This window comes from Macaca nemestrina, chromosome X (genome assembly GCF_043159975.1).
Source record: "Macaca nemestrina isolate mMacNem1 chromosome X, mMacNem.hap1, whole genome shotgun sequence".
NCBI lineage: Eukaryota > Metazoa > Chordata > Mammalia > Primates > Cercopithecidae > Macaca > Macaca nemestrina.
In genome coordinates, this window is record NC_092145.1 from 108,356,028 (window position 1) to 108,380,353 (window position 24,326).

Genomic DNA, 24,326 nt, shown 5'->3' on the forward strand with positions numbered 1-24,326 from the left:
TTATACACCAGTAACAGACAAACAGAAAGCCAAATCATGAATGAACTTCCATTCACAATTGCTTCAAAGAGAATGAAATACCTAGGAATCCAACTTACTAGGGATGTAAAGGACTTCTTCAAGGAGAACTACAAACCACTGCTCAGTGAAATAAAAGAGGACACAAACAAATGGAAGAACATACCATGCTCATGGATAGGAAGAATCAATATCGTGAAAATGGCCATACTGCTCAAGGTAATTTATAGATTCAATGCCATCCCATCAAGCTACCAATGAGTTTCTTCACAGAATTGGAAAAAACTGCTTTAAAGTTCATATGGAACCAAAAAAGAGCCTGCATTGCCAAGAGAATCCTAAGTCAAAAGAACAAAGCTGGAGGCATCACGCTACCTGACTTCAAACTATACTACAAGGCTACAGTAACCAAAACAGCATGGTACTGGTACCAAAACAGAGATATAGACCAATGGAACAGAACAGAGTCCTCAGAAATAATACCACACATCTACAGCCATCTGATCTTGATAAACCTGACAAAAACAAGAAATGGGGAAAGGATTCCCTATTTAATAAATGGTACTGGGAAAATTGGCTAGCCATAAGTAGAAAGCTGAAACTGGATCCTTTCCTTATTCCTTATACGAAAATTAATTCGAGATGGATTAGAGACTTAAATGTTAGACCTAATACCATAAAAACCCTAGAAGAAAACCTAGGGAATACCATTCAGGACATAGGCATGGGCAAGGACTTCATGTCTAAAACACCAAAAGCAACGGCAACAAAAGCCAAAATTGACAAATGGGATCTAATTAAACTAAAGAGCTTCTGCACAGCAAAAGAAACTACCATCAGAGTGAACCGGCAACCTACACAATGGGAGAAAATTTTTGCAATCTACTCATCAGACAAAAGGCTAATATCCAGAACCTACAAAGAACTCAAACAAATTTACAAGAAAAAAACAAACAACCCCATCAAAAAGTGGGCAAAGGATATGAATAGATATTTCTAGATATTTCTCAAAAGAGCACATTCATACAGCCAACAGACACATGAAAAAATGCTCATCATCACTGGCCATCAGAGAAATGCAAATCAAAACCACAATGAGATACCATCTCACACCAGTTAGAATGGCGATCATTAAAAAGTCAGGGAACAACAGGTGTTGGAGAGGATGTGGAGAAATAGGAACACTTTTACACTGTTGGTGGGATTGTAAACTAGCTCAACCATGATGGAAAACAGTATGGCGATTCCTCAAGGATCTAGAACTAGAAATACCATATGACCCAGCCATCCCATTACTGGGGATATACCCAAAGGATTATAAATCATGCTGCTATAAAGACACATGCACACGTGTGTTTATTGCGGCACTATTCACAATAGCAAAGACTTGGAATCAACCCAAATGTCCGTCAGTGACAGACTGGATTAAGAAAATGTGGCACATATACACCATGGAATACTATGCAGCCATAAAAATGGATGAGTTTGTGTACTTTGTAGGGACATGGATGCAGCTGGAAACCAACATTCTCAGCAAACTATTGCAAGAACAGAAAACCAAACACCGCATGTTCTCACTCATAGGTAGGAACTGAATAATGAGATCACTTGGACTCGGGAAGGGGAACATCACACACCGGGGCCTCTCACGGGGAGTGGGGAGGGGAGAGGGATTGCATTGGGAGTTATACCTGATGTAAATGACGAGTTAGTGGGTGCTGACGAGTTGATGGGTGCAGCACACCAACATGGCACAAGTATACATATGTAACAAACCTGCACGTTATGCACATGTACCCCAGAACTTAAAGTATAATAAAAAATAAATAAATAAATAAATAAATAAATAAAACTAATTGACATTAGCTAATATGGCAGTAGAGTTCCAATTATTTAAGATTGCTTTTGATTTCTTTTAGGACACGGACCTTCTATGATACAGGCACTGAAATGAAAGCAAACAGTGGGAGAAGGATTGGTACAGTATAGAAACATTCTTAGAAAAATTAAAAACAAAAAAGTCAGACAGAAATTACAATGTTTCTGTACAGTTACACCAAATGTGCCTGCCTCTCCTGCCTCCCCTTCCACCTGCTCCACCTTTTCCACCTCTACTACTCCAGATACAGAAAGACCAACTCCTCTTTCTCCTCCTCCTTCTCAGTCTAGTCATTGTAAAGATGACAAGGATGAAGACCTTTATGATGATCAATATTCAAACATTCACTTAATGAATAGTAAATTTATTCCTCTTCTTTATGATTTTCTTACATTTTCTTTTCTCTAGCTTACTTTATTGTAAGACACACTATATAATAGGTATAACATACAAAATATGTGTTAATTAACTACTTATGCTATCAGTAAGGCTTCTGCTCAATAGTAGGCTATTAGTAGTTAATTTTGACACAGAATCAAAAGTTATACACAGATTTTTCAACTACACGGTGGAGGAGGTCAGTGCTCCTAATCCTGTGTTATTCAAGGGTCAGTTACCCTCACATTTTACCTTCAGATAGACAACAGACATCACTACTGTCTTTTTGCTTTTCAGCTGTTACTAAGTTGTATATTGAAAATATTTTGGCACATTCTTGTGGTACCTAGAAAAAAACTGCCCTATATACCCAAACGAAAGGATCTGCAGAGAGAAATGATTTATCTGATGACAAATTTTTCCTTTATGACCACCATCTGAATAAGCTTCACAAGTATGCTAGTTAATCAGTGTCTCACTGTGGCCTGTATTAGCTGTCCTAGAGCTGCTGGTTACCATTGAAAAACCAATGTTGCACTTTACATAAGCTCTCATCATAGTCTTTTCCTCTGTCCTCCCCAAGTAAATCCCATAGTGAGGCCACTCCAATGCTGCATGCACCACTATGCAAAGTAATTCACAGTGGGATCATTGCAAATTTCTACCCACTTCATGTCTCAGGAGAGGGGAAGGAAAGAACTTATGGCAAGAAATCAGAACATTACACTGATTTCAATATGAGAAGAACGTCTTCATTTCACTCCATTCAAAATCAAAATGTTGCTTACAATTTTCTACCAGCTTGATAACAATTCAGGCACACACTGAATTATAACAAAACATACATCTTGGGAAATATATCACTAAAATTCTGAAATACACGGGTTCCACTGTTTCATTACTCTACAGCACTTGCAAAATCGTCCTCGGTATCTAATGAACATGGATCCAACATTTTTATGTCTTGTGAAATTAAATTCTCTATTTCATTTTAGAAGTTTGCTATAATGAATTTCCAAAACCAGCAGCAGGGCAAATTCCATCTGGAATTCCTTGTTATGTCCCTGAGAAGATGATTCAGTTTCACCCCCTGTGCCCCATGGTGAGGAATCCTCCATAGAATATTATACAAAAGCGTTAATATTTCATTCCTTTTTTCCTTTAACAGCAATGCATACATCAGTCTACTACCTTTGCAATATGTGTTTCTCACACAGACACATGAATGCAGCTTGCTTCTGAAAGTGGAGTGCCTTCTTGTCCTTGTCCCTTTCCCTGCAGCTTTATTACTGGTAAGATGTCAGCAACTAGCTTTTCACCAAAAGCAATGCCTAAAGTGGGACCTTTCTTATGTTAAGTTTTACAAACAGCTTTAATTTCTCATAGCTAATGTTAAGAGCTTGTGGTAAGGAAAAGAAAAGGGGAACTTGTGGAATTTCATATTTTGATCACTGCACAGCCATCAGGAAGACACGTTTCTGTGCTTTCTTCCTGCCCCTGGCTTTCTGCTTATCACCTTGTGGTACAACCTCCTGTCTCCTCCATCGCTCCCTCATCTCCCCTGCCTCTGCTCTCTCTGTTTGTTGCTATCTATTATCTATCAATTATCTATCTATCTATCTATCTATCTATCTATCTATCTATCTATCTATCATCTATCTCCTTTTCTTTCTCTCTCTCTTCCCCTCCTTCCTGCATCGTTTCAGTCCTCCAACTGGCTTTTCATTCCATCCTTTTCCCATCCATGTTTTCTCCTTCTATATTCCAGGTTTGGGACTCTTTCATCACTTTGCTCTCCCACATACATCCCTGTCTGTTTCCCCACTACCAGGGAAGCCAACATGTGGGAAGACCATCAGTACATACATATGTCCACCAGTCTCTCTGTCAAACCATGCATCTTTTCCATTTGGTTTTTCAACTCATTCATTCATTCATTCATTCATTCATGCCTCCAACAAACATATTTGAGATTCTAATATATAACAAGCACTGGACTAGGCAGGCTCTCAGGGTATACAGTAGAGAAGAAAACGACAATGATAAATTTCACCCTGGGGCTTTCACTGCAATGGGGAGAGAGATATTTCAAAACGAATCCCTCTAAAAATATATATCATTATGACATATATTGGGATAAATGGTATAGAGGAAGTTTCCAGAGCACTAAGTGAAAGTAAAAGAGTAAAAATCATTTAAATTGAGGGTAAAGTGGTTTGTGGCCAGAAAATGCTATCATGAAGAAGTGACATTTAAGCTGAGGACTTGGAAATAAGCATGAGGTAGACAGGTGAACAGCAAAGAGGGTGATCAGTTCAGGGGTATTGGGAGCAAAACTATAAAGTTAGTCACTAAGACCAACAAGCATGGCTTCAACAGGGGCCTAAGAGAAGGTCAGAATAGTTCAAGCAAGGGGAGGGTGGGGATATGGTAGGGTCAGAGGGTTGAGAAAACCATTTCCAGCTCATATCACTGTTCTTGCCATTCTTTTAGGCAAGGGCCCCTTCTTGTTGCCATTCATTTACATGATCCTTTTGTTTGCATTCTCTACTCCCACTCTGTACTGCTCATCTAAATGTACCATTCTAATATGTTTATCATTTATCATTTTTCTTATGTGATGAACAACATGTAATGTGTGACGTGTTCTTACTTTATGTAAGATTATCTTTAGCTATATTATTATGCGTGTTATATAATATGATATATAGATAGATATGGATATCTCATACTGTGTCTATTTTTTTTTCAGAGACAGGGTCTCACTCTGTCAACCAAGTTGCAATGCAGTGGCATCCTCTTAACTTACTGCAACCTGGAACTCCTGGGCTCAAATGATACTCCTGCCTCAGTCTCCCAAGGACTACAGGCATGTCCCACCACACCTGGCTAATTTTTAAATTTTTCGTAGTGACTGGGTCTTACTATGTTGGTCAGGTTGATCTTCAACTCCTGGCCTCAAGTGATCTTCCTGCCTCACCCCTACAAAGTGCTGGGATAACAGGTGTGAGCCACCATGCCTGGCTTCTTTACAGCTTTATTAATTATAATCGACTTATGTTAGACTGAGCATATTTCACATATACGATCTAATAAGTTTTGGTATCACACCTGTGAAACAATCATTATAGTAAAGATAATGAACATCTGTATTACAAGCAAAAATATCCTCGGGCTCCTTTGAAATTCCAGAATTTTAACAAACGTAATCTTATTCCTGCACCCTTTTTTTGGTTAACTTCTTTCAGACAGCATATTTTCAGATGCATTTATGTTGTCGTAAGTGTCAACAATTCATTTCTTTTTAATGCGCTGTAATATTCCATTCTATGGACATAGCACAATTTCATAATTCATCTCCCTGTTGATGGACACTTGGGTTGTCTTCAGGCTTCGGCTCTTACAAATAACCTTGCTATGAATATTCACAAACAAGTAATCATATGAAAATATATTTTCTTTTCTCCTGTGTATGTCTTGGAATGGAATGGCTGGTTTATGGGAGGTGAATATTTAACTGGGTAAGCGACTACCAAACCATTTTCCGAGGTGTTTTCATGACTCAGAAGCTCCACATCATTGCTAGCACTGGGTATAATCAGTTATTTTAATTTCAATCATGCTCATGTATCTACAACGGTATTTACATTTGATTTTAATCTGCATTTCCTGAATGATAAATGATGGTATCTTTTTGTGTGGTTATTAGCCATCTGTATCTTCTTTGGTGAGGTAGTCTGTTGGAGTCTTTTGTCCGTATTTATGGTTGAGTATTTGCTTTCTTATAATTGAGTTATAAGACTTCTTTAGAGTCTAGAAGTGTCCTGCGTTGGATATAGATATATGAATTCTAAATATTTTATCACAGACTGTGGATTTCTCTTTTATGGTGGAATCAAATGTATTAATATTTTTTCCTTTATAGTTTGTGTTTTGGGTGTCTCATTTTGAAAATCTTTGCCTAAACCAAAAAGATGAAGAAAGTTGTAATTTCCCCAAAGAGGGCATTACATAAGGGTAAAGGATTCAATTCAACAAGAAGACTTAGCTACCCTAAATATATACACACCCAACAATAGGAGCACTGACACCCAACAACAGGATCACTCAGATTCAAAAAACAAGTTCTTAGAGACTGACAGAGGGACTTAGGCAACCACAAAATAATAGTGGGAAACTTCAACACCCCACTGACAGACAGTATTCGACAGATCATCAGGTAGAAAACTAACAAAGTTATCCGGGATCTGAACTCGATACTTGAGCAAATAGACTGAACAGACTATTCTACAGGAGTCTGCGCCCCAAAACAACAGTATGTACATTCTTCTCATCTGCACATGAAACATACTGTAAAACTGACCACACAATTGTCCATAAATCAATTTTCAGCAAAATACAAAAAAAAAAAAACCAAAAAATTACCAACCACCCTCTCAGACCACAATACAATAAAAACAGAAATCAATACTAAGAAGATCATTGAAAACCACACAATAACAAGGATATTAAACAACCTGCTCCTGAGTGACTTTGGGGTAAACAATGAAATCAAGGCAGAACTCAATAAATTCTTTGAAATTAATGAAAACAAAGCTACCACATACCAGAATCTCTGGGACACAGCTAAAGCAGTGTTAAGAGGAAAGTTTTTAGTGCAAAATGCCCACGTCAAAAAGTTAGAAAGATCTCAAATTAATCATCTAACATCATACCTAGAGGAACTAGAAAAACAAGAGCAAGTCAACCACCAAGCTAGCAGAAAACAAGAAATAACCAAAATCGGAACTTAACTGAATGAAATTAAGTTGCAAAAAACCACACAAAAGATCAATGAAACCAGGTGTTGGTTATTTGAAGGAAAAAATAAGACTGATAGACCACTAGCTAGATCAATTAAAAAAAAAAAAAAAAGAGGGAAGATCCTAATAAACACACTCAGAAATGACAGAGTGGGCATTATCACTAACCCCAGAGAAATACCAAAAAACCCCAGAGACTATTATGGACACATCTATATATGAACACGAACTAGAAAACCTATAAGGAATCAATAAATTCCAGGATACATACACACGCCCAAGACGGAGCCAGGAAGAAATTGGTTCCCTGAGCACACCAATAATGAGCTCCAAAATTGATTCAGTAATAAATAGCCTACCAACAACAACAACAATGACAACAACAACAGGACCTGAGGAATTCACAGCTAATTCTACCAGATGTACAAAGAAGAGGTGGTGCCAGAAACTATTCCAAAAAAACTGTGGAGGAGGGACTTCTCCCCAGCTCATTCTATAAGGCCAGCATCGTTTTGATACCAAAATCTGGCAGACATACACACACACACACACACACACACACACACACACACACACACAAAGAACACACACAAAGAAAACTTCAGGCCAATATCCTTGATGAACATCGATGCGAAAATCCTCAACAAAACACTGGCAATCCGAACCTAGCAGCACATCAAAAAGCTAATCCACCACGATCAAGTAGGCTCCATCCCCGGGATGCAAGTTTGGTTCAACATATGAAAATCAATAAATGTGATTCATCATATAAACAGATCTAAAGATGAAAAACCTATGATGATCTCAATAGATGCAGAAAAGGCTTTTGATAAAAGTTAACATCTCTTCATGGTAAAAACTCTCAATAAACCAGATATTGAAGGAGCATACGTCAAAATAATAAAAATCCATCTGTGACAATCCCACGGCCAGTGTCATACTGAATGGGCAAAACCTGGACGCATTCTCCTTGTAAACCGGCACAAGACAAGGTTGCCCTGTCTCATCACTCTTACTCAACATAGTATTGGAACACCTGGTCAGGGCGACCAGGCAAGAGAAATAAATAAAGTGCATCCAAATAGGAAGAAAGGAAGTCAAACCACCTCTGTTTGCAGATGACATGATTCTATATCTAGAAAACCCCATAGTCTCGGCCCAAAAGCTCCTTCAGCTGATAAACAATTCGAGTGGAGTTGTAGGATACAAAGTCAATGTACAAAGATCACTAGCATTCCTATACACCACCAACAACCAAACTGAGAGCCAAATCAGAAAGGCAATTCCATCCCCAATTGCCACACACACAAAAATAAAACACCTAGGAATACAGCTAACCAGGGAGGTGAAAGATCTCCACAATGAACACTACAAAACACTGCTCAAAGAAATCAGAGCAGGCAAGAACATATGGAAAAACATCCCATGCTCATGGAAAGGCAGAACAAATGTCATTAAAGTGGCTACACTGCCTAAAGCAATTTATAGATTCAATGCTATTCCCATCAAACTACCAAGGACATTCTTCACAGAGCTAGAAACAATTATTTTAAAATGTATATGGAACCAGAAAAGGAGCCCGGATAGCCAAGGTAATCGTAAGCAAAAAGAACTGTACTGCAAAGCTACAGTCATCAGAACAGCATGGTACTGGTACTGGTACAAAAACAGGCACATAGACCAATGGAACAGAATAGAGAGGCCATAAATAATGTCGCACATCTACAACAAGCTTTTCTGTTTTTCTGACAAAGCTGACAAAAGCAAGAGGTGGGAAAAGGACTCCATATTCCATCAATGGTGCTGGCTAGCCATACGCAGAGGATTGAAGCTGGACCCCCTCCCTTACACTATATACAAAAATCCACATGAGGTGGATTAAAGGCTTTAATGTAGAACCCAAAACCATAAAAACCCTGGGAGACAACCTAGGCAATACCACCCTGGACATAGGAGCGGGCAAAGATCTCACGACAAAGGCACCAAAAGCAATCACAACAAAAGTAAAAATTGACAAATGGGATCTAATTAAACTTAGAGCTTCTGCACGGCAAAAGAAACTATCAACAGAGCAAACAGACAACCTCCAAAGTGGGAGAAAATTTTTGCAGCACTATTCATCTGACAGAGGTCTAATATCCAGCATCTATAAAAAGCCTAAACAAATGTACAAGAGAAAAACAAACAACCCCGTTAATAAGGGGGCAAATGACATGAACAGACCCTTCTCAAAAGAAGACATACATGTAGCCAAGAAGTATATGAAAAACAGCTCAATATCGCTGATCACTAGAGAAATGCAAATCAAAACCACAACGAGATACCATCTCACAACAGTCAGAATGGCTATTACTAAAAACAGAAAAGAGCAGATGCTGGCGAGATTGCCGAGAAAAAGAAACCCACACACACTGTTGGCGGGAGCGTACATTAGTCCAACCATTGTGGAAAGCAGTATCGCAATTCCTCAAAGAGCTAAAAGCAGAACTACCATTTGACCCAGCAATCCTATTACTGGGTATATAACCAGAGGAATATAAAGCATTCTACCATAAAGACACATGCACCCGGACTATTCACTGCAGCACTGTTCACAATAGCAAAAACATGGAATCAACCCAAATGCCTATCAATGACAGACTGGATAAGGAAAATGTGGTGCATATACACCATGGAATATTATGCAGCCATAAAAAAGAACAAGGCCATGTCTTTCGTGGGAACATGCATGGAGTTAGAGGCTATAAGCTCAGCAAAGTAACGCAGGAACAGAAAAGCAAATCTCACATGTTCTCACTTATAATTGGGAGCTAAATGATAAGAACTTATGAACACAAAGAAGGAAACAACAGACACTGGGGTCTACTTAAGGGGGAGGGTGGGATGACGCAGAGGAGCAGAAAAGAGATAACTATTGGATACTGAGTTCAATACCCAGGTGATGTAGTCATGTGTGCGACAAACCCCCGTGACACATGTTTATCTATGTAACAAGCCTTCACATGTACCCCCAAACATAAAAGTTTTTAAAAATGTTACAGTGCAAGTCTATTGATGATCAATTCTTTCAACTTCTGTATGTCTAAACACCTATTTTAACTTCATTTAAAAAGGTATTCACTGAGTACAGACTTAAGAGTTGACATTTATTTCTATTTCACGATTTTAAAGATGGTGTGCCACATGACTTCTGACTTGCACATTGCTAATGAGAAGTGTGCTGTCATTCATTTCTTTGGACATCTAAATGTTTCTTATGTTTTTATCGGATTTTCTAGTTACTTAGGAGAAAGGATATATCTCTGGGAGAGCAGATAGGTAAAATGTCAGGAATGCGTCCCATGGATTCTCTGTGCATAGCCCCTTGGATATACTTTAGATTATGCGTGGCAACATGGATGCATCTTGAAAGCACAGGGCTCAGTGAAATACTTGTATTTCCAGCCATGATGGATTAACAGGAACCGGATTTACCGTCTCGCCTAAATACGTACAAATCAAAAAAATTATAAGGCTTGACGTTATGGCACCACCTGCATATGGGACAGTGATCGCGGAGAGAAAGGGAACCTGACCAGGTGAGCACTCTGATCACCCAATTCCACCAACTTGTTGCCCAGATAGAGTTTGCAGGCTGCAGCACAGGGGAGCTGAACAGGACAGAGCCTGGCGGACAGTCTGAGTGAAGGAGACAGAGTTGAGAGCTCAAGAGGTCCATAGGACCAGAATTTGCCGGGAGTAATGGAGAGGAGACAGCTGCACAGAGAGGCAGCTCTGGAGACCCTTCAGAGCTAGCCTGTCTGGATGCAGTGTATGAGAAAGGGGGGAGTGGTGATCGATGACTCCCAGTTTCTGGAGTGAGTGGTTGTGTGGATAATGGTGCCATTTACTGAGATTGTGAAGATGGGTGGGGCGGGGGGATGTGTGAGCGTATGGGAGGAGTGAGTATACCAAGTGACCAGTTTTGGACAGGTGAACCATGAAGAGCCCTTGAGACATCCAAGTGGAGATGCCACGTGGGTGGGTGAATGTATGTACTTGGACCTCAAAAGTGAAGTTCAGACTGGGGTTGTAGATTTTTGGAGTGATTAGCACGTAGCACTTTCTGAAGGCTTTTGTTTGTAGGGTGTGTTTCTCTCCCGCAGAGGACATGTTACAGGGGAAGGGCTAAAGAGACACAGGCAGATGACAGGAGAGATTGATATACAACAGCTGGAGAAAGCCACAGAGACAGGCAGAATGGATACCAGTCAGCGGAGAGTAAAAGCTGCGGTCCTAGCAATACCTTCCATTCATACACAGGGGTTCTGGTGAGGCTGACATAAAAACAAATATAAAAATCTACTACAAATTTTACAAACAGTCCAGGTTCGACTGCAGATGAGACGACAGCATTTTCTGCCTCAAAAGACATCCGAGCGGAGATGTCACATAGGAGGGTGAATGTACTATGCACTTGGACCTCAAAAGTGAAGTTTGAACTGGGCTTGTAGATTGTGGAGTAATTAGTCAGACACACAGGTGTCCGATTGTCCTGACGGATACCAGGAGGGTCTCAGCGGCAGCGTGATTGTATCACTGATAAGGAAGAGGCCTGACAATCTAAGCAGAGAGTGGACCCGGTGGAGCAATTCTCATACCTGGATGGACCCACGTAGAGCCGCAGAGGCGGGGGGCGGGGAGGGGAGGAGGTGGGGCTCTGTCTCCCTGTGTCCTGAATGCAGAGCATGAGCTTAGGCCTTCTACAGCACAAACCTTGCTTCTTTGGGACAGATGTTGGGGTGGGAGAGGTCTGTCACTCAAACGGAGGTGCCTCAGTCCCCAGGCCAGCAGGAGCAGGAGGTGGGCTTTGGAGTCCGGAAGATCCAGGCCCAAATTTTGCATTTTCTGTTTCCTGGGTCTGTGGTCTAGTTCATACAATGTGTCTGTGCCTCAGCTTCCTGATCTGTCAAATGGGGGTGCTGACATCCACCTCCCAGCACTGTTGTGAGAGGAAGAAAAGCCCCAGCACAGATCCCTCTGTGACATACAAGCTGCATAAAGGGTAGCTGAGGAAGCAGATGTTCCCAGGACGTCTGGGGGCCAGAGAGTTGGCTAGTGGAGAAGCACACAAAGCGAAGTGCCATCCTCTGGCCATGTCCGTTTCGTAGCCCCGCAGGTTGAGGATTTCCACTTGTTGCAGTTTAGAGACCCAGCTTATTAATTGTGAGACCTCGCTAATTGTGACCTAAGGCGTCGTGCCGGGGAAACGGGGCATAGTGTATCCCAGACCAGGCTGGAGGAGTTTGGGTGAAAGGGCAGGGCAGGACAGAGAAGCGTTGTGCAAAAGTGGGGGGATTGAGAAGAGATGATTGGGTGGGTCGAGCTGCACTGCAGGGTATGAGTGTGCGCGCCCGCAGTAGGAGGAGGAGGAGGAGAGGTGAAGCGGGTCTGGCGGGAAGAGCGCCCCCACCCTACCTTCGACCCCACCGCCCACCCACCCGCGGAATCGCATGCGCACTGGAGACCTGGAGGAAAGGGCTTTTGTTGGGAAAGCGGGCGGGCTGGAGGGGTCCGCGCATGCGCAGGCTACCCAGCCGCGGGGGGTGCACGGAGAAAAGGGGCGGGGTGGTCCGGGCTGCTGTGCTGGCAGCAGTAGGCGAGGGCGCGGCTGCGGGGTTCCTGGTGCTGAGGACGGACGCCATTGGAGCCCCAGAGAAGGTAAGGATCCAGCCCCAGACAGGACCCGGAGAGGGCGAGTGGAACCCGACACGCTGCGCCCTCCCTCCGCCTCCGGATCTGAACAAAGCCCAAGCACTCAGAACCGGAACCCCATTAGACCCAAGGTCTAGATAGGAGCCCCCATCACCGTCAGACCCAGGCGCCCCGATCTGAGCCCTACTGAAACCGGAGCCCAGGATCCTCACCCCTTTAGCGGACCCCTGTGCTGCGAGCTGAGCTCCCTTGGAGCGGAGGCCCCACCCCCACCCCAATCACTCCTAGATTACTCGAACCGAGCTGACCGCTTGCCCCCTTCCTGGAGTGCCCAGTCCTCGCGTTTGAGATCTCCAGCGCTCCGATTGGAGCCTCACCTAGGTCTGAGGCCCCCACTCCATCCGCCTCTAGTGCTCTAGTCTGAGCCCCACCTAGGCCCCCCGCCCGGACCTAGCCAAAAGGTCCCTGGGATTCTGTTTGGCAGAGCTTGCCGCTTGCCGCTGTCCCCGTTGTCTGAGCTCTCCCATCTGCTCCCCCGTCATCCCGGTCCCCTTCTCTGGCCCTTAAATCCAAACCCTTTGTTTCTCTCTTCCCCAATGCATCCCCTTCGGGACTCTTCGGACCCCAGCCCTCCAGAACAGCCCCTCTTCAAATCTAGCCGCTGGGATGGCGAGTCTGCCCATCCTAAACTCCGCTTTCGGTGCGGCGCCTCCTGCGACCTCCTCTGTCCCTTTCTTTGGGCTCTGTCCCTGACCAGGTCTACCCCATCAGAAAGCCAAACCGTCTTCCCCCCACCTCCCCCCCTGCCCCCTACTGCCTAATATTGCCTAGTAACCTGATGATTGTCGCCCCTCACCTCCCGGGAGATCCCGCCTCCCATTGGATCCCGCCCCCTCCCCCTGCAGCTGCTTCACTCTCCCTCTCAGGCTGAGCTCTCATCTCCCTGGGACCCGCAGCATGGCTGAGGGAAGCTTCAGCGTGCAATCGGAAAGCTACAGTGTTGAAGACATGGATGAGGGTAGCGACGAAGTCCGGGAGGAAGAGATGGTTGAAGGCAACGACTATGAAGAATTCGGTGCGTTTGGTGGCTACGGCACCCTCACCAGCTTTGACATCCATATCCTCAGAGCCTTCGGAAGCTTGGGTCCCGGCCTTCGCATCTTATCGGTGAGGCCACCTGCTGGCCTGGGCCTTTCCCTTGTGAATGGGGGAGGGAGGAGGGGGGAGCAAGGAGGGTTGTGTGGGAAAGGACTGCCCAGCTTCCCCAAACCTTTCCTCCCCTGCCCGGAAGAAGAGGATTTGGGAAGGTCTTGGGATGTTCAGGGCTGACTGCTGGGAAGAGGCTGGCCAGCACAGGCAAGCTAACACAAGTGTGTCGTCGAGTGACCTGCCTTCCCCACCCCCTCTCTCTGGCCTTGCAGAATGAGCCCTGGGAACTGGAAAACCCTGTGCTGGCCCAGACCCTGGTGGAGGCATTGCAACTGGATCCGGACACACTTGCCAATGAGACCGCCGCCCGTGCTGCCAATGTAGCCCGCGCCGCCGCCTCCAACCGTGCGGCTCGGGCCGCTGCCGCCGCTGCCCGTACCGCCTTCACTCAGGTGGTCGCTAGCCACCGGGTGGCCACGCCGCAGGTCTCAGGAGAGGATACCCAGCCCACGACCTACGCCGCCGAGGCTCAGGGGCCCACCCCTGAGCCACCCCTTGCTTCTCCGCAGACCTCCCAGATGTTAGTCACCAGTGAGATGGCTGCCCCCGGGGCCCCAGTAACCTCCACAAAGTCCCAGACAGGCTCCCCGGCCCAGGAGGCTGCTACCGAGGGCCCTAGTGGCGCCTGTGCTTTCTCTCAGGCTCCGTGTGCCAGGGAGGTGGACACCACCCGGCCCAGCACAGCCTTCCTGGGTCAGAATGATGTCTTTGATTTCACTCAGCCGGCGGGGGTCAGTGGCATGGCCTTCCCACGCCCCAAGAGACCTGCCCCAGCCCAAGAGGCTGCCACGGAGGGCTCCAGTGCTGCCTCCGGTGTGCCCCAGACTGGACCTGGCAGAGAGGTGGCAGCCACCCGGCCCAAGACCACCAAGTCAGGGAAGGCGCTGGCCAAGACTCGGTGGGTGGAGCCTCAGAACGTTGTGGCAGCAGCTGCTGCCAAGGCCAAGATGGCCACGAGCATCCCTGAGCCGGAGGGCGCAGCTGCTGCCACTGCTCAGCACAGTGCTGAGCCCTGGGCCAGGATGGGAGGCAAGAGGACCAAGAAGGTGAGATCCCCCTGCCCCCTGCCACCTCCACACCCCCTTGCTCCTGTCCTTTCCTTCTCCTCCCTTTCCTGCTCCTCTCCTCCCTCTCCTCTCCCCCTTCTTCCTCTCCTCTCCTCTTTCCTCTCCTTCTCTCCTCACCTCCCCTCTCCTCCCCTCCTCTCCTCTCAGCTAGTCCATGTTTCTCCAACACAAGTTTGCTGAGCATGTTTTCACTCCACGTAGTCCCTACCCTCAGGACTGGTGGGAGAAGAGGCTGGCTCAGTGCCTGGCACTTAGTAAGCATGCAGCACATGCCAGCCGCTGCTGGTACTGCTCTCATTTCCAAGAGCCTGCTACGGGTGAGGTGCGTGCGGGGCGCTTTGGCACGGGGAGCCTGGTAGCCCTGGGTCTCTCCTCTCTCCAATGATACAGTCCAAGCACCTGGATGATGAGTACGAGAGCAGCGAGGAGGAGAGAGAGCCTCCTGCGGTCCCACCCACCTGGAGAGCATCACAGCCCTCATTGACGGTGCGGGCTCAGTTGGCCCCTCGGCGCCCGGTGGCCCCGAGGTCCCAGATACCCTCAAGGCACGTACTGTGCCTGCCGCCCCGCAACGTGACGCTTCTGCAAGAGAGGGTAAGAAGCCCACCCTCCCCCATCTCCCTCCTCTCCTCCCTTGTGGGCCATGTCTCTGCCCTCACCCATGCCTTGACCTCCCCGCGTGTTCCTCCTTCTCCAGGCAAATAAGTTGGTAAAATACCTGATGATTAAGGACTACAAGAAGATCCCCATCAAGCGTGCAGGTAGGCAGCCTGTGCCCCCTTCGCCATCCCCTAGTCTGTGGGCATCCCTTTGCTTGGGTGCTGCGGCTGGTCCCCTCCGTCGCCACAGGACGGGCTCCTGGCTGCACCACCCTCGGCAGGGTTGACCAAGGGGCTACAGCTCTATGACCCCTGCTCAGCCCAGGTGCTTTCTCGAACTCTTCCCCCTCCTGCAGACATGCTGAAGGATGTCATCAGAGAATATGATGAACATTTCCCTGAGATCATTGAACGAGCAACGTACACCCTGGAAAAGGTGGGTGCGGGATGGGAGTAGCTCTGTGGAGGAAGAGCGGGCATAGGGTGGGGCGACCCTGCAGCCCCTCAAGGCCCAGTCTCTGGAGCCATCTCTAACCTCTCCGACTCTGAGCTTCCACTGCACTGGCGGTTTGACTCGTGCTTCCTGCCCTTGGTTTCTCTCTCTCATGCTCTCTGAGTGTCTCGCCATCTTGCGAGGTGGGTCTCATGGCCTCTGCCAGCGTCAGCTCCCACAGCGAAGGTCCTCCGTGTGCTGTCTTCTTCCGCCCTCGCTCACGAGTTTGGATTCCTTGCTGAGGAGCAGTTCTAACAGGGAATCACTGTCTGCCGGCAGGTTGCCCAGCATGGGGTTTGGATCTCACACTCTGTTTTCTCCCCCATGTAGAAGTTTGGGATCCACCTGAAGGAGATCGACAAGGAAGAACACCTGTATATTCTTGTCTGCACACGGGACTCCTCAGCTCGCCTCCTTGGAAAGTAAGAAAGGGAAAGCGGGTTGTGGCCTTCCTCGGTGGTGTCCCTTCCCTGCCCACACCCCTTCAGTGAAGCAGGAAGACGGGGCTTGAGTGCGGTGCACGGCTCCCACACACAGTGAGGGCTGCCTGGTGACTGCTGGATGAAAGGAATGATAGCCTGGGGTGAGGCCTTGCTGCCGTCAGGTCTCCCCAAGCTGCTGCCGGGCTTTACCCCCAAAGCTTCGGAGGAAAGTGGCTTGCCTCTTCCTCCTGCCTGCCTGGCCTGGACCCGGCAGAGCTGGCCTACGGGAGAGCTTCCTCTTCAGTGTAGGTCCTGATGTGGAAGGAGCAGGAAAGGTCTGGAGCCATCTCTGGACACACGTTTGCCATTTGCAGAGCTTCGGCTCCCTGCCTCGCCCTGTCCTCTGCGGAACCCTGTCAGGGAAGTGTTAGTACCCATGTTATAGAGGAGGTGATTAAGTCTCAGGCGGAGGTGCGAATGGTCTGCCAGCAGCTAGTGAACTGTGCCTGTCCTGGGAAGAGTTCCCCTCAAGCTGGGAAACCTGAGAGAGGCTAGTTGGGAGAGCCTGGTGGTGTCTCTCAGGCAAATAGCTGCTACACAGGATTTCTCTTTCTACACCTTTAGAACCAAGGACACTCCCAGGCTGAGTCTCCTCTTGGTGATTCTGGGCGTCATCTTCATGAATGGCAACCGTGCCAGCGAGGGTGAGTGGCTGGACCTGCCACTGGGGGGCTGCCCATAGTCTCATCTTCTGGGTGCCAAACTCTCGTACCTCCTCTCCCCTCGCAGCTGTCCTCTGGGAGGCACTACGCAAGATGGGACTGCGCCCTGGGTATGATTGGCCTCTCCAGCTCCTCCCCTCGGTGCTATCCTCTGGCCAAAGAGGTCCCGGGATTGCAATAGCCTGGTGGTCTGGCGCAAGGGTGTGGGGCGCCCTGGGCTCGGTAGAGAGCAAAGGGTCTCACCGGGGCGGGCGGGGAAGCAGTGCCGGACGCTGCTCGGTCCCCTCTCTGCTCTGTGGCCCCAGATGACATCTAAGAGAGACAGTCAGAGTCAGGAGCTCCATCAAATCCCTACCCGGGGCATCCCTGACCAACAGTCCTCTGGCCTCTGCTCCATGCCCAGGCCTCCACGGCGACTCCCCGTGGGCTGGGAAGTCATAGTCATGCTAGGGAGGGCCCTTGCCACCGCCTCTGCTCATGGATTCCTTTCCTGGCCCTCAGGGTGAGGCACCCATTCCTCGGCGATCTGAGGAAGCTCATCACAGATGACTTTGTGAAGCAGAAGTAAGTATCACCTGAGCTAACTGCGACTCTCACTCGAGCATCCCTTGTGTGCTGGTCTGGCTGAGAAAGCAGTTCCCTATCCCACATCTTCAACTGGAGGGCTGGGTGCCTCTGGCCTGGGAGTGAGTGGCAGTGGGGGTATGCGAGCGTGTGGGGAGCCGAAGGTCAGGGGGGTCTTGGGAAAAGGGAGCGCACGTCACCTGAGAACACGGTGTGGGGTGTGATAACGGCCACCATCTCCTTGAGCACCTGCCCTGTAGACTGACACGAGAGTTCCCCCTGGTTTACACCTAAGGAACCTGGAGCTCAGAGAGGGGACGCCTCTGAGCGTGGCTCCCAGCTGGTAAGGGCCTCAGCCCGACTCTCCTGATTTTCAGGCCAGGGCCCACCCTCTCCCCGTCCCTGGAGGACTTGCCAACGCACAGGCGCGCATGCACACCAACAAAGGGTCAGGACTTGAGGAGGATGCCTGGAGCACGCTTCTCCTGGCTGACTGTTTCTTCCTTTCCAGTCGTTTCCTCTGGTGGGCCTCTCCAGGGCTCCGCCGGGGTGTGGCCAAGACCCTCAAGGTGGGGTGTGCTCAGAGCAGGCGGCCTGAAGAATGGCTCCTCTGTTTACAACACACCCAACAGGAAGCTGGGGCCATGGTGATGAGGGGCACAAACCTGTGGCCTCCCTACAGACAAATGCCCTACATGTGGCCCCCCTGCACCTCCGCATGGCTTCCGGGGAGGACCAATGGCAAAAGGCTTTGAAGGCCTCACTTTTGCGGGCAGAAGTCCTGGGAGTGGGTTTGGGAATGAGTGAAGGGCTGGAGGGGCAGGGCAGTCCTCTTCCAGGAGCTGAGCTGCAGCATCGGGTTGAGGAGGGGCCCCCTGGAACCCATCCGTTCAGCAACAGGTCTGCTTGGCTAGAAGCAAAGTTCACTTTCCTCTCATGCCAAGGTACCTGGAATACAAGAAGATCCCTAACAGCAACCCACCTGAGTATGAATTCCTCTGGGGCCTGCGAGCCCGCCATGAGACCAGCAAGATGAGGGTCCTGAGATTCATCGCCCAGGTAAGGGAGAGCCTCTGTCGGGTGCCCGGCACCGGGGGTGGTGCTCTCCATACCTTGCTTGTTTCTTGGTCGAGGCCTCCTTCCCATTACCCCATATTCCAGTGAGGGTACCGAACACTCACAGAGGCACCTGAACACCCTACGCAAGGTCACAGATGGGGTAAAATCCCAGGTCTGGCACAGGATAGTAGGAGCCCCTGATCCCTGTGGTCCTGATTTTGCCGTCATTGCGCAAAGCACACGGGATGGGGTGAGGCGGGCCGTGGGTGCTCAGCCACTGTGGGGTAGCTCTGTGTCTATGCTTGCCCTTTTCCTCCGCAGAATCAGAACCGAGACCCCCGGGAATGGAAGGCTCATTTCTTGGAGGCTGTGGATGATGCTTTCAAGACAATGGATGTGGATATGGCCGAGGAACATGCCAGGGCCCAGATGAGGGCCCAGATGAATATCGGGGACGAAGCTCTGATTGGACGGTGGAGCTGGGATGACATACAAGTCGAGCTCCTGACCTGGGATGAGGACGGAGATTTTGGCGACGCCTGGGCCAGGATCCCCTTTGCTTTCTGGGCCAGATACCATCAGTACATTCTGAATAGCAACCGTGCCAACAGGAGGGCCACGTGGAGAGCTGGTGTCAGCAGTGGCACCAATGGAGGGGCCAGCACCAGCGTCCTAGATGGCCCTAGCACCAGCTCCACCATCCGGACCAGAAATGCCGCCAGAGCTGGCGCCAGCTTCTTCTCCTGGATCCAGTAAGAGTTTCAGCAGAGAAATGAGACTCTGCAGGAGGGCTGCGGAGGGGGGTGAGATGTCAGAGGGAGGGCCGGGATGGGGGCGTTGCGGGCAACGGCAACAGCATGGACGGACACTTATTTTGTTACGTATATCCCTCCCTGGTTCGCATGTGTCCATGGATGTTGTCACTTTGGTTTCTTGTGCTTTTACAGGCACCGTTGACGAACTGCAGCGATCTTACTGGCCAAGCCAGAGTGCCTCCTCTCAGATTCCTTCTCGACACAGCACCCTAGGCAGCTTCTTCCTGTCAGTCAGAGGTGGCACGCAAGATGAAGCTCTCTTTGCTCTTCCTGCTTTCATTTTGTGCTTTTCCTTGCGCTTTCATGTTTTGGGTATCAGTGTTACATTAAAGTTGCAAAATTAATTTGGACGTTTCTTCCTTTACCTGCACACCCGGTGCTATACCTGGCCGTGCTTGGGCTTGTAGCAAGGAAACTTCTTCAGGCTCTCTGGGATAGGTGGGCCCCACCTCTGCCAAAAAGACCCACAGGGACAGGTGGGATGCTGGGAGGTGCAGAGGTTGGTTACACTTGAGTGTGCGACCAGGAGTTTGGAGAGGCCCCAGTGCTCACGGTTATGTGATTTTCTAGAAGCCTTCCTTGCTCAGCAGCCCCAGGGACATGGCAAGGGGGGCGGCCAGAGCAGGGGTTGGGTGGAAGACTGCAGCTTGGTGCCACTGCCCCTCCCGCCGAGGGACAGGGTCCAAGGCTCTCACCAGGATCCACCTCCCACACCCCCTCCTTGGAGACGATGTTCTGGAACCCTTGGCTCATCATCCTCACAGTTCAGGACCCCGTCCTCGGTACCGAGTCTGACAGACAATGAGGTGGGCCCCGCAGTGATGTTCGCAGCCCTCCAGTGGGTAGAAGGAGGGGCTGTGATTGCTGAGGGAGCAGGATGTAATAAAAACAACGCACGGTGCACACGTACACAGCCCCTTGCCGGTGATGGAACGCCGGCCTGTTTGGGGCTTCACAGCCCTTCTCCCCCAGCAGCAGGGCTCTCCCAGTGAGGACACCACCAGGCCTACCTAGATCCTGGTGTGTTCAAGGGCTGGGTGACGTCTGGAGGGGTCTGAGGTAGGGCTGCACATGCTTCAGGTACAAGACAGTGAGGGCAGAGACAGTTTGGTCTCCTGGGAAGGGCTCAGTGGCAGGCAGGGACAGTGTCCAGGGCTTTCTGGAGTTCCCCGGTAGTGTCCAGGGCTTGGGAGGACAGAGCCCTAGATAAGGAGGGAAAACATAGCAGTGGAAGGCTCCCTGCCTCCCACTCCCCACCCAGCCCCAGCTTCTGTTTCCCCAGGAGGGGCTGCCATCTCCACCATGGCCAGATCCTGACCCAGACCGGGCTGCCTAATTTGGGAGGCCCAGTGGAAAATGAAAACATGAGTCTCCTTGTCAAAAACTATGAAGGATTTCAAAACAGCAACAGCAGAGCATGGAGCCACATAGGGAGCCCTGGTGAGCGTTGGACTGCATTGGTTGCACACCCCAGAAGCTGTCCGTCAGAAAGGCTTTGGGTGGGTCTCCATATTGGCTGTCGCTGTGATTTCTGCTTCTCTGGTGCTTGGGTCCATGCTTGGCAACACTGACATTCTGGGACTCTGACAGAAATCCAGTCCCAAAGCTTTACTGGAACACACACACACACACACACACACACACACAATGGAGTCCCCTTCCCTTTATGTCTCCTGGTCTGTGGTCTGGGCTGTGGAAGAGATTAGGGATGCCTGGGACACCACCCCTGGCATCATAAATTTAATGCTATTTGTCCAGGACCTCCCCAGACACCCTTGTGCACATAGCGGGCACATGCCTGTCCTTGGATCAGGGTGGGGGTCGTCACCATAAGCCACAGGAGTGAGTTTGAGCACTGTGTGTGGAAGGCACTTGAGATACGAAAGCTCCACCGGAAAGGAACAAGAAGCAGCCCTCAGAGGCAGGGTGCTGGCCAGGTCACGGCCTCCTCAGGCCTCCAGGCTTGCTGGACACTCCCCCTTTCACGTCACCTTGCAGCGCTGGGGCCTCACCAGGGACCCACTCCCCCTACCCTGTAGGGGCAGCGCTGAGGGCACCTGGGAAGAGAGGAGGAGAGCAGGGAGGCAGGAGCACCTTGGTGGGAAATGGGGGTGGACTGGACTGCGCGTCCTGCAGGAGGGTCAGACCGGCCACCCTGGAGATGGCCACCACCTCACTCACATGGCAAACAGGAGACCCAGGCAGGCTTCCCTCCTGCCCCCAGCCTGGGACCTTCTGTAGACCCCACACCGCAAAGGCCCACAGTCCATGTCAGCAAGTGTTTTCTGAGACCCTGCTGTGGCAGTGGACAGCACTCACAACCTTCTCCCAGCCAGGCCTGCTTCTTCTGATCGCTCCTGTCCCACGCCTGGCGATAGACGAGCATTGGTGCATTCGCTCATTTCCATTTATTGATATCATGCATAAAGTTGTTCTGAATATTCATGTACAATTTCTTGTCTGGACCTATGTTTCCATTTCTCGGGCAAGCCCGAGAGGTGGGGGCAGTAAGGCCATTTCATGGTCTCAGCCAACTGAGGCTCCGAGAGGGAAGACGCTCTCCCCAAGTCACACAGCCAGGAAGTGGCAGAGCACAGACTTGAACCTGGGACCCTCTGAGGTCGGGGTGCATGCACTGGGCCCTGCTGTGGGCCGCTCCTGCCATCCAGGGGCTCGCAGTGTCCTGGGGGTGATAAACCCACCTGCTGGGCACTCTCTCCTGACACCCACCCTCCCGCCCATGTGCACATCAGGCCCTGGGCCAAGGGCGTTTTGCCCACTACCTCATGACACCCTCAAAGATCGTCTGAGCTACTACTGTGCATTTGAGGAAACAGACTCAGAGAAGGGAGGTGACTTGCCTGAGATCTCTGACCCAGCTTTGCCGCTGCCTCCACTAGTGACCTTGGCCCAGCCTCTTCTCTTGACCAGTTGCATATCGTTTGGTGTGGCATGTGAAGAACCATTCACATGGTTGGCACATTGATTATGATTTGTCATCTTAATACTGAATTATAAGAGTGCTTTTTTGCGTGCAAACTTTTCCATTGTCGGGTAGTATATATTGCAAACATTGCCACAATTAATGGTTTGCTTTTTCATTTCTCTAATGATGAAAAGCCAGATTTCTAAATTTGATGAAATTCACTTAACGTGTTTTTGCGTGGCTATTGCTTTCTGTGTCATAGCTAGAAGAGTCCTTCGCCTACAGCAAGTTTTTCAAGGCTTTATCCTGAATTCTCTTCCAGAGGTCTTATGCTTTAGCTTTTGTGTTGACATTTAGGATCTTCACAAACCTCAGAGGTTCGAAATCATGCCGATTATCTTTTCTGACCACGATGGAATGAAACTAGAAAGCAATACCAGAAGGAGAATTGAAAATGTCACAAATAGGTGGAAATTACAACACTCTCTTCAATAACCAATGGGTCAAAGAACAGACCACAAGGAAATTAGAAAGCATCTTGAGACACATGAAAATGAAAACACCACATACCACAACTAAGGAGATGCAGGGAAAGCATAGTGTTAAGAGGGAAGTTTATTGTGGTAAATGCTTACAGTGAAAAAGAAGACAGACCTCAAATCAACAGCCTGTCTTTATGTTTCGAGAACTAGAAAAGGAAGAACAACGTAAACCCAAAGTTAGCAGAAGGAAGGAAGTAATAAAGATTAGAGCACAAATAAAGGAAATGGAGAATAGACAAATAATAGGGGAAAAAAAAAACAGTGAAACTAAGAGCTGGTGTCTCTGAAAAGGTCAACATAGGTTAAGCAGATTAAGAGGAAAACAGAAGGGTCAAATAACTAAACTCAGAACGACGGAGGGGCATTACAATTGATACTACAGAAACAAAAAAGATTATAAAGAGAAGACCAGGAACAACTCTACCCCAACAAATTTGATACTCTAGAAGAAATAGATAAATTCTGAGAAACATACACGCTGCCAAGACTGACTCCTGAAGAAGTAAAAAATCTCAGCAGATCTCGACAACTCGTAAGGAGACTTAACCAGTATTCATCAACCTCCCAACATAGAAAACCCCAGGACTAGATGGCTTCAGTGGAGAATTCTACTAAACATTTAAAGAAGAATTAGGACCAGAAACATACGGACACACACACACACACACACACACACACACCCCCACACACACTTCCCAAAAGAATGTTTATGCATACATATTCAACAAAAGCCTAGCACACCGAGTTCAACAGCACATGAAAGGCCCATGACCACGTGGGATTTATTCGTGGAATGCAAGGAAGTTTCGATCAATGAAAATCAACTAATTTAGTGTACGGTATCAACAAAATGAAGGACAAAACCACATGATCGGCTCAATTGATGCACTAAAAGCATCTGACAAAAGTCAGCTCCCTTCGTGACAAAAACACTCAAACTCCTTGGAACAGAAGGAAACAACCTCAGCGTTACAAAAGTCCTATATAAAATACTCACTGTGAACACTGTACTAGATGCCGAAAGAGTGAAAGCTTTTCCTCCAAGATCAGGAGCAAGGCAGAGATGCCCGCTTTTGCTACTTCTTCTCAACATAGTCCCGGAAGTTCGGAGGGCAATTAGGCAAGAAAATGAAATAA

At 48.4% G+C, this 24,326-nt stretch overlaps 1 protein-coding gene and 1 non-coding gene across 5 annotated transcripts; both read left to right on the plus strand.

Moving 5' to 3' along the window:
* Positions 1–12,633: 12,633 nt before the first annotated feature.
* Positions 12,634–20,065, plus strand: LOC105466789 (melanoma-associated antigen D4). Of its 4 annotated transcripts, none has more exons than XM_011715878.2 (13): positions 12,634–12,777; positions 13,728–13,938; positions 14,193–15,026; positions 15,438–15,641; positions 15,745–15,808; positions 16,003–16,082; positions 16,470–16,561; positions 17,186–17,265; positions 17,351–17,393; positions 17,785–17,847; positions 18,792–18,906; positions 19,228–19,658; positions 19,854–20,065. In XM_011715878.2, the coding sequence occupies exons 2-13, from the start codon at positions 13,729–13,731 to the stop codon at positions 19,861–19,863; spliced, it is 2,226 nt and encodes a 741-aa protein (XP_011714180.1). In that variant the 5' UTR covers positions 12,634–12,777; position 13,728; the 3' UTR covers positions 19,864–20,065. The 4 variants fall into 4 exon arrangements, with proteins under 4 accessions (XP_011714180.1, XP_011714179.1, XP_070944383.1 ...); XM_011715877.2 differs by having other exon boundaries at positions 12,636–12,777; positions 13,698–13,938; XM_071088283.1 differs by lacking the exon at positions 12,634–12,777 and adding an exon at positions 13,289–13,471 and having other exon boundaries at positions 13,698–13,938.
* Positions 18,419–18,546, plus strand: LOC139360906 (small nucleolar RNA SNORA11). Its single transcript, XR_011618490.1, has one exon. It is a non-coding gene; the product is annotated as a small nucleolar RNA SNORA11 (small nucleolar RNA).
* Positions 20,066–24,326: the final 4,261 nt, after the last annotated feature.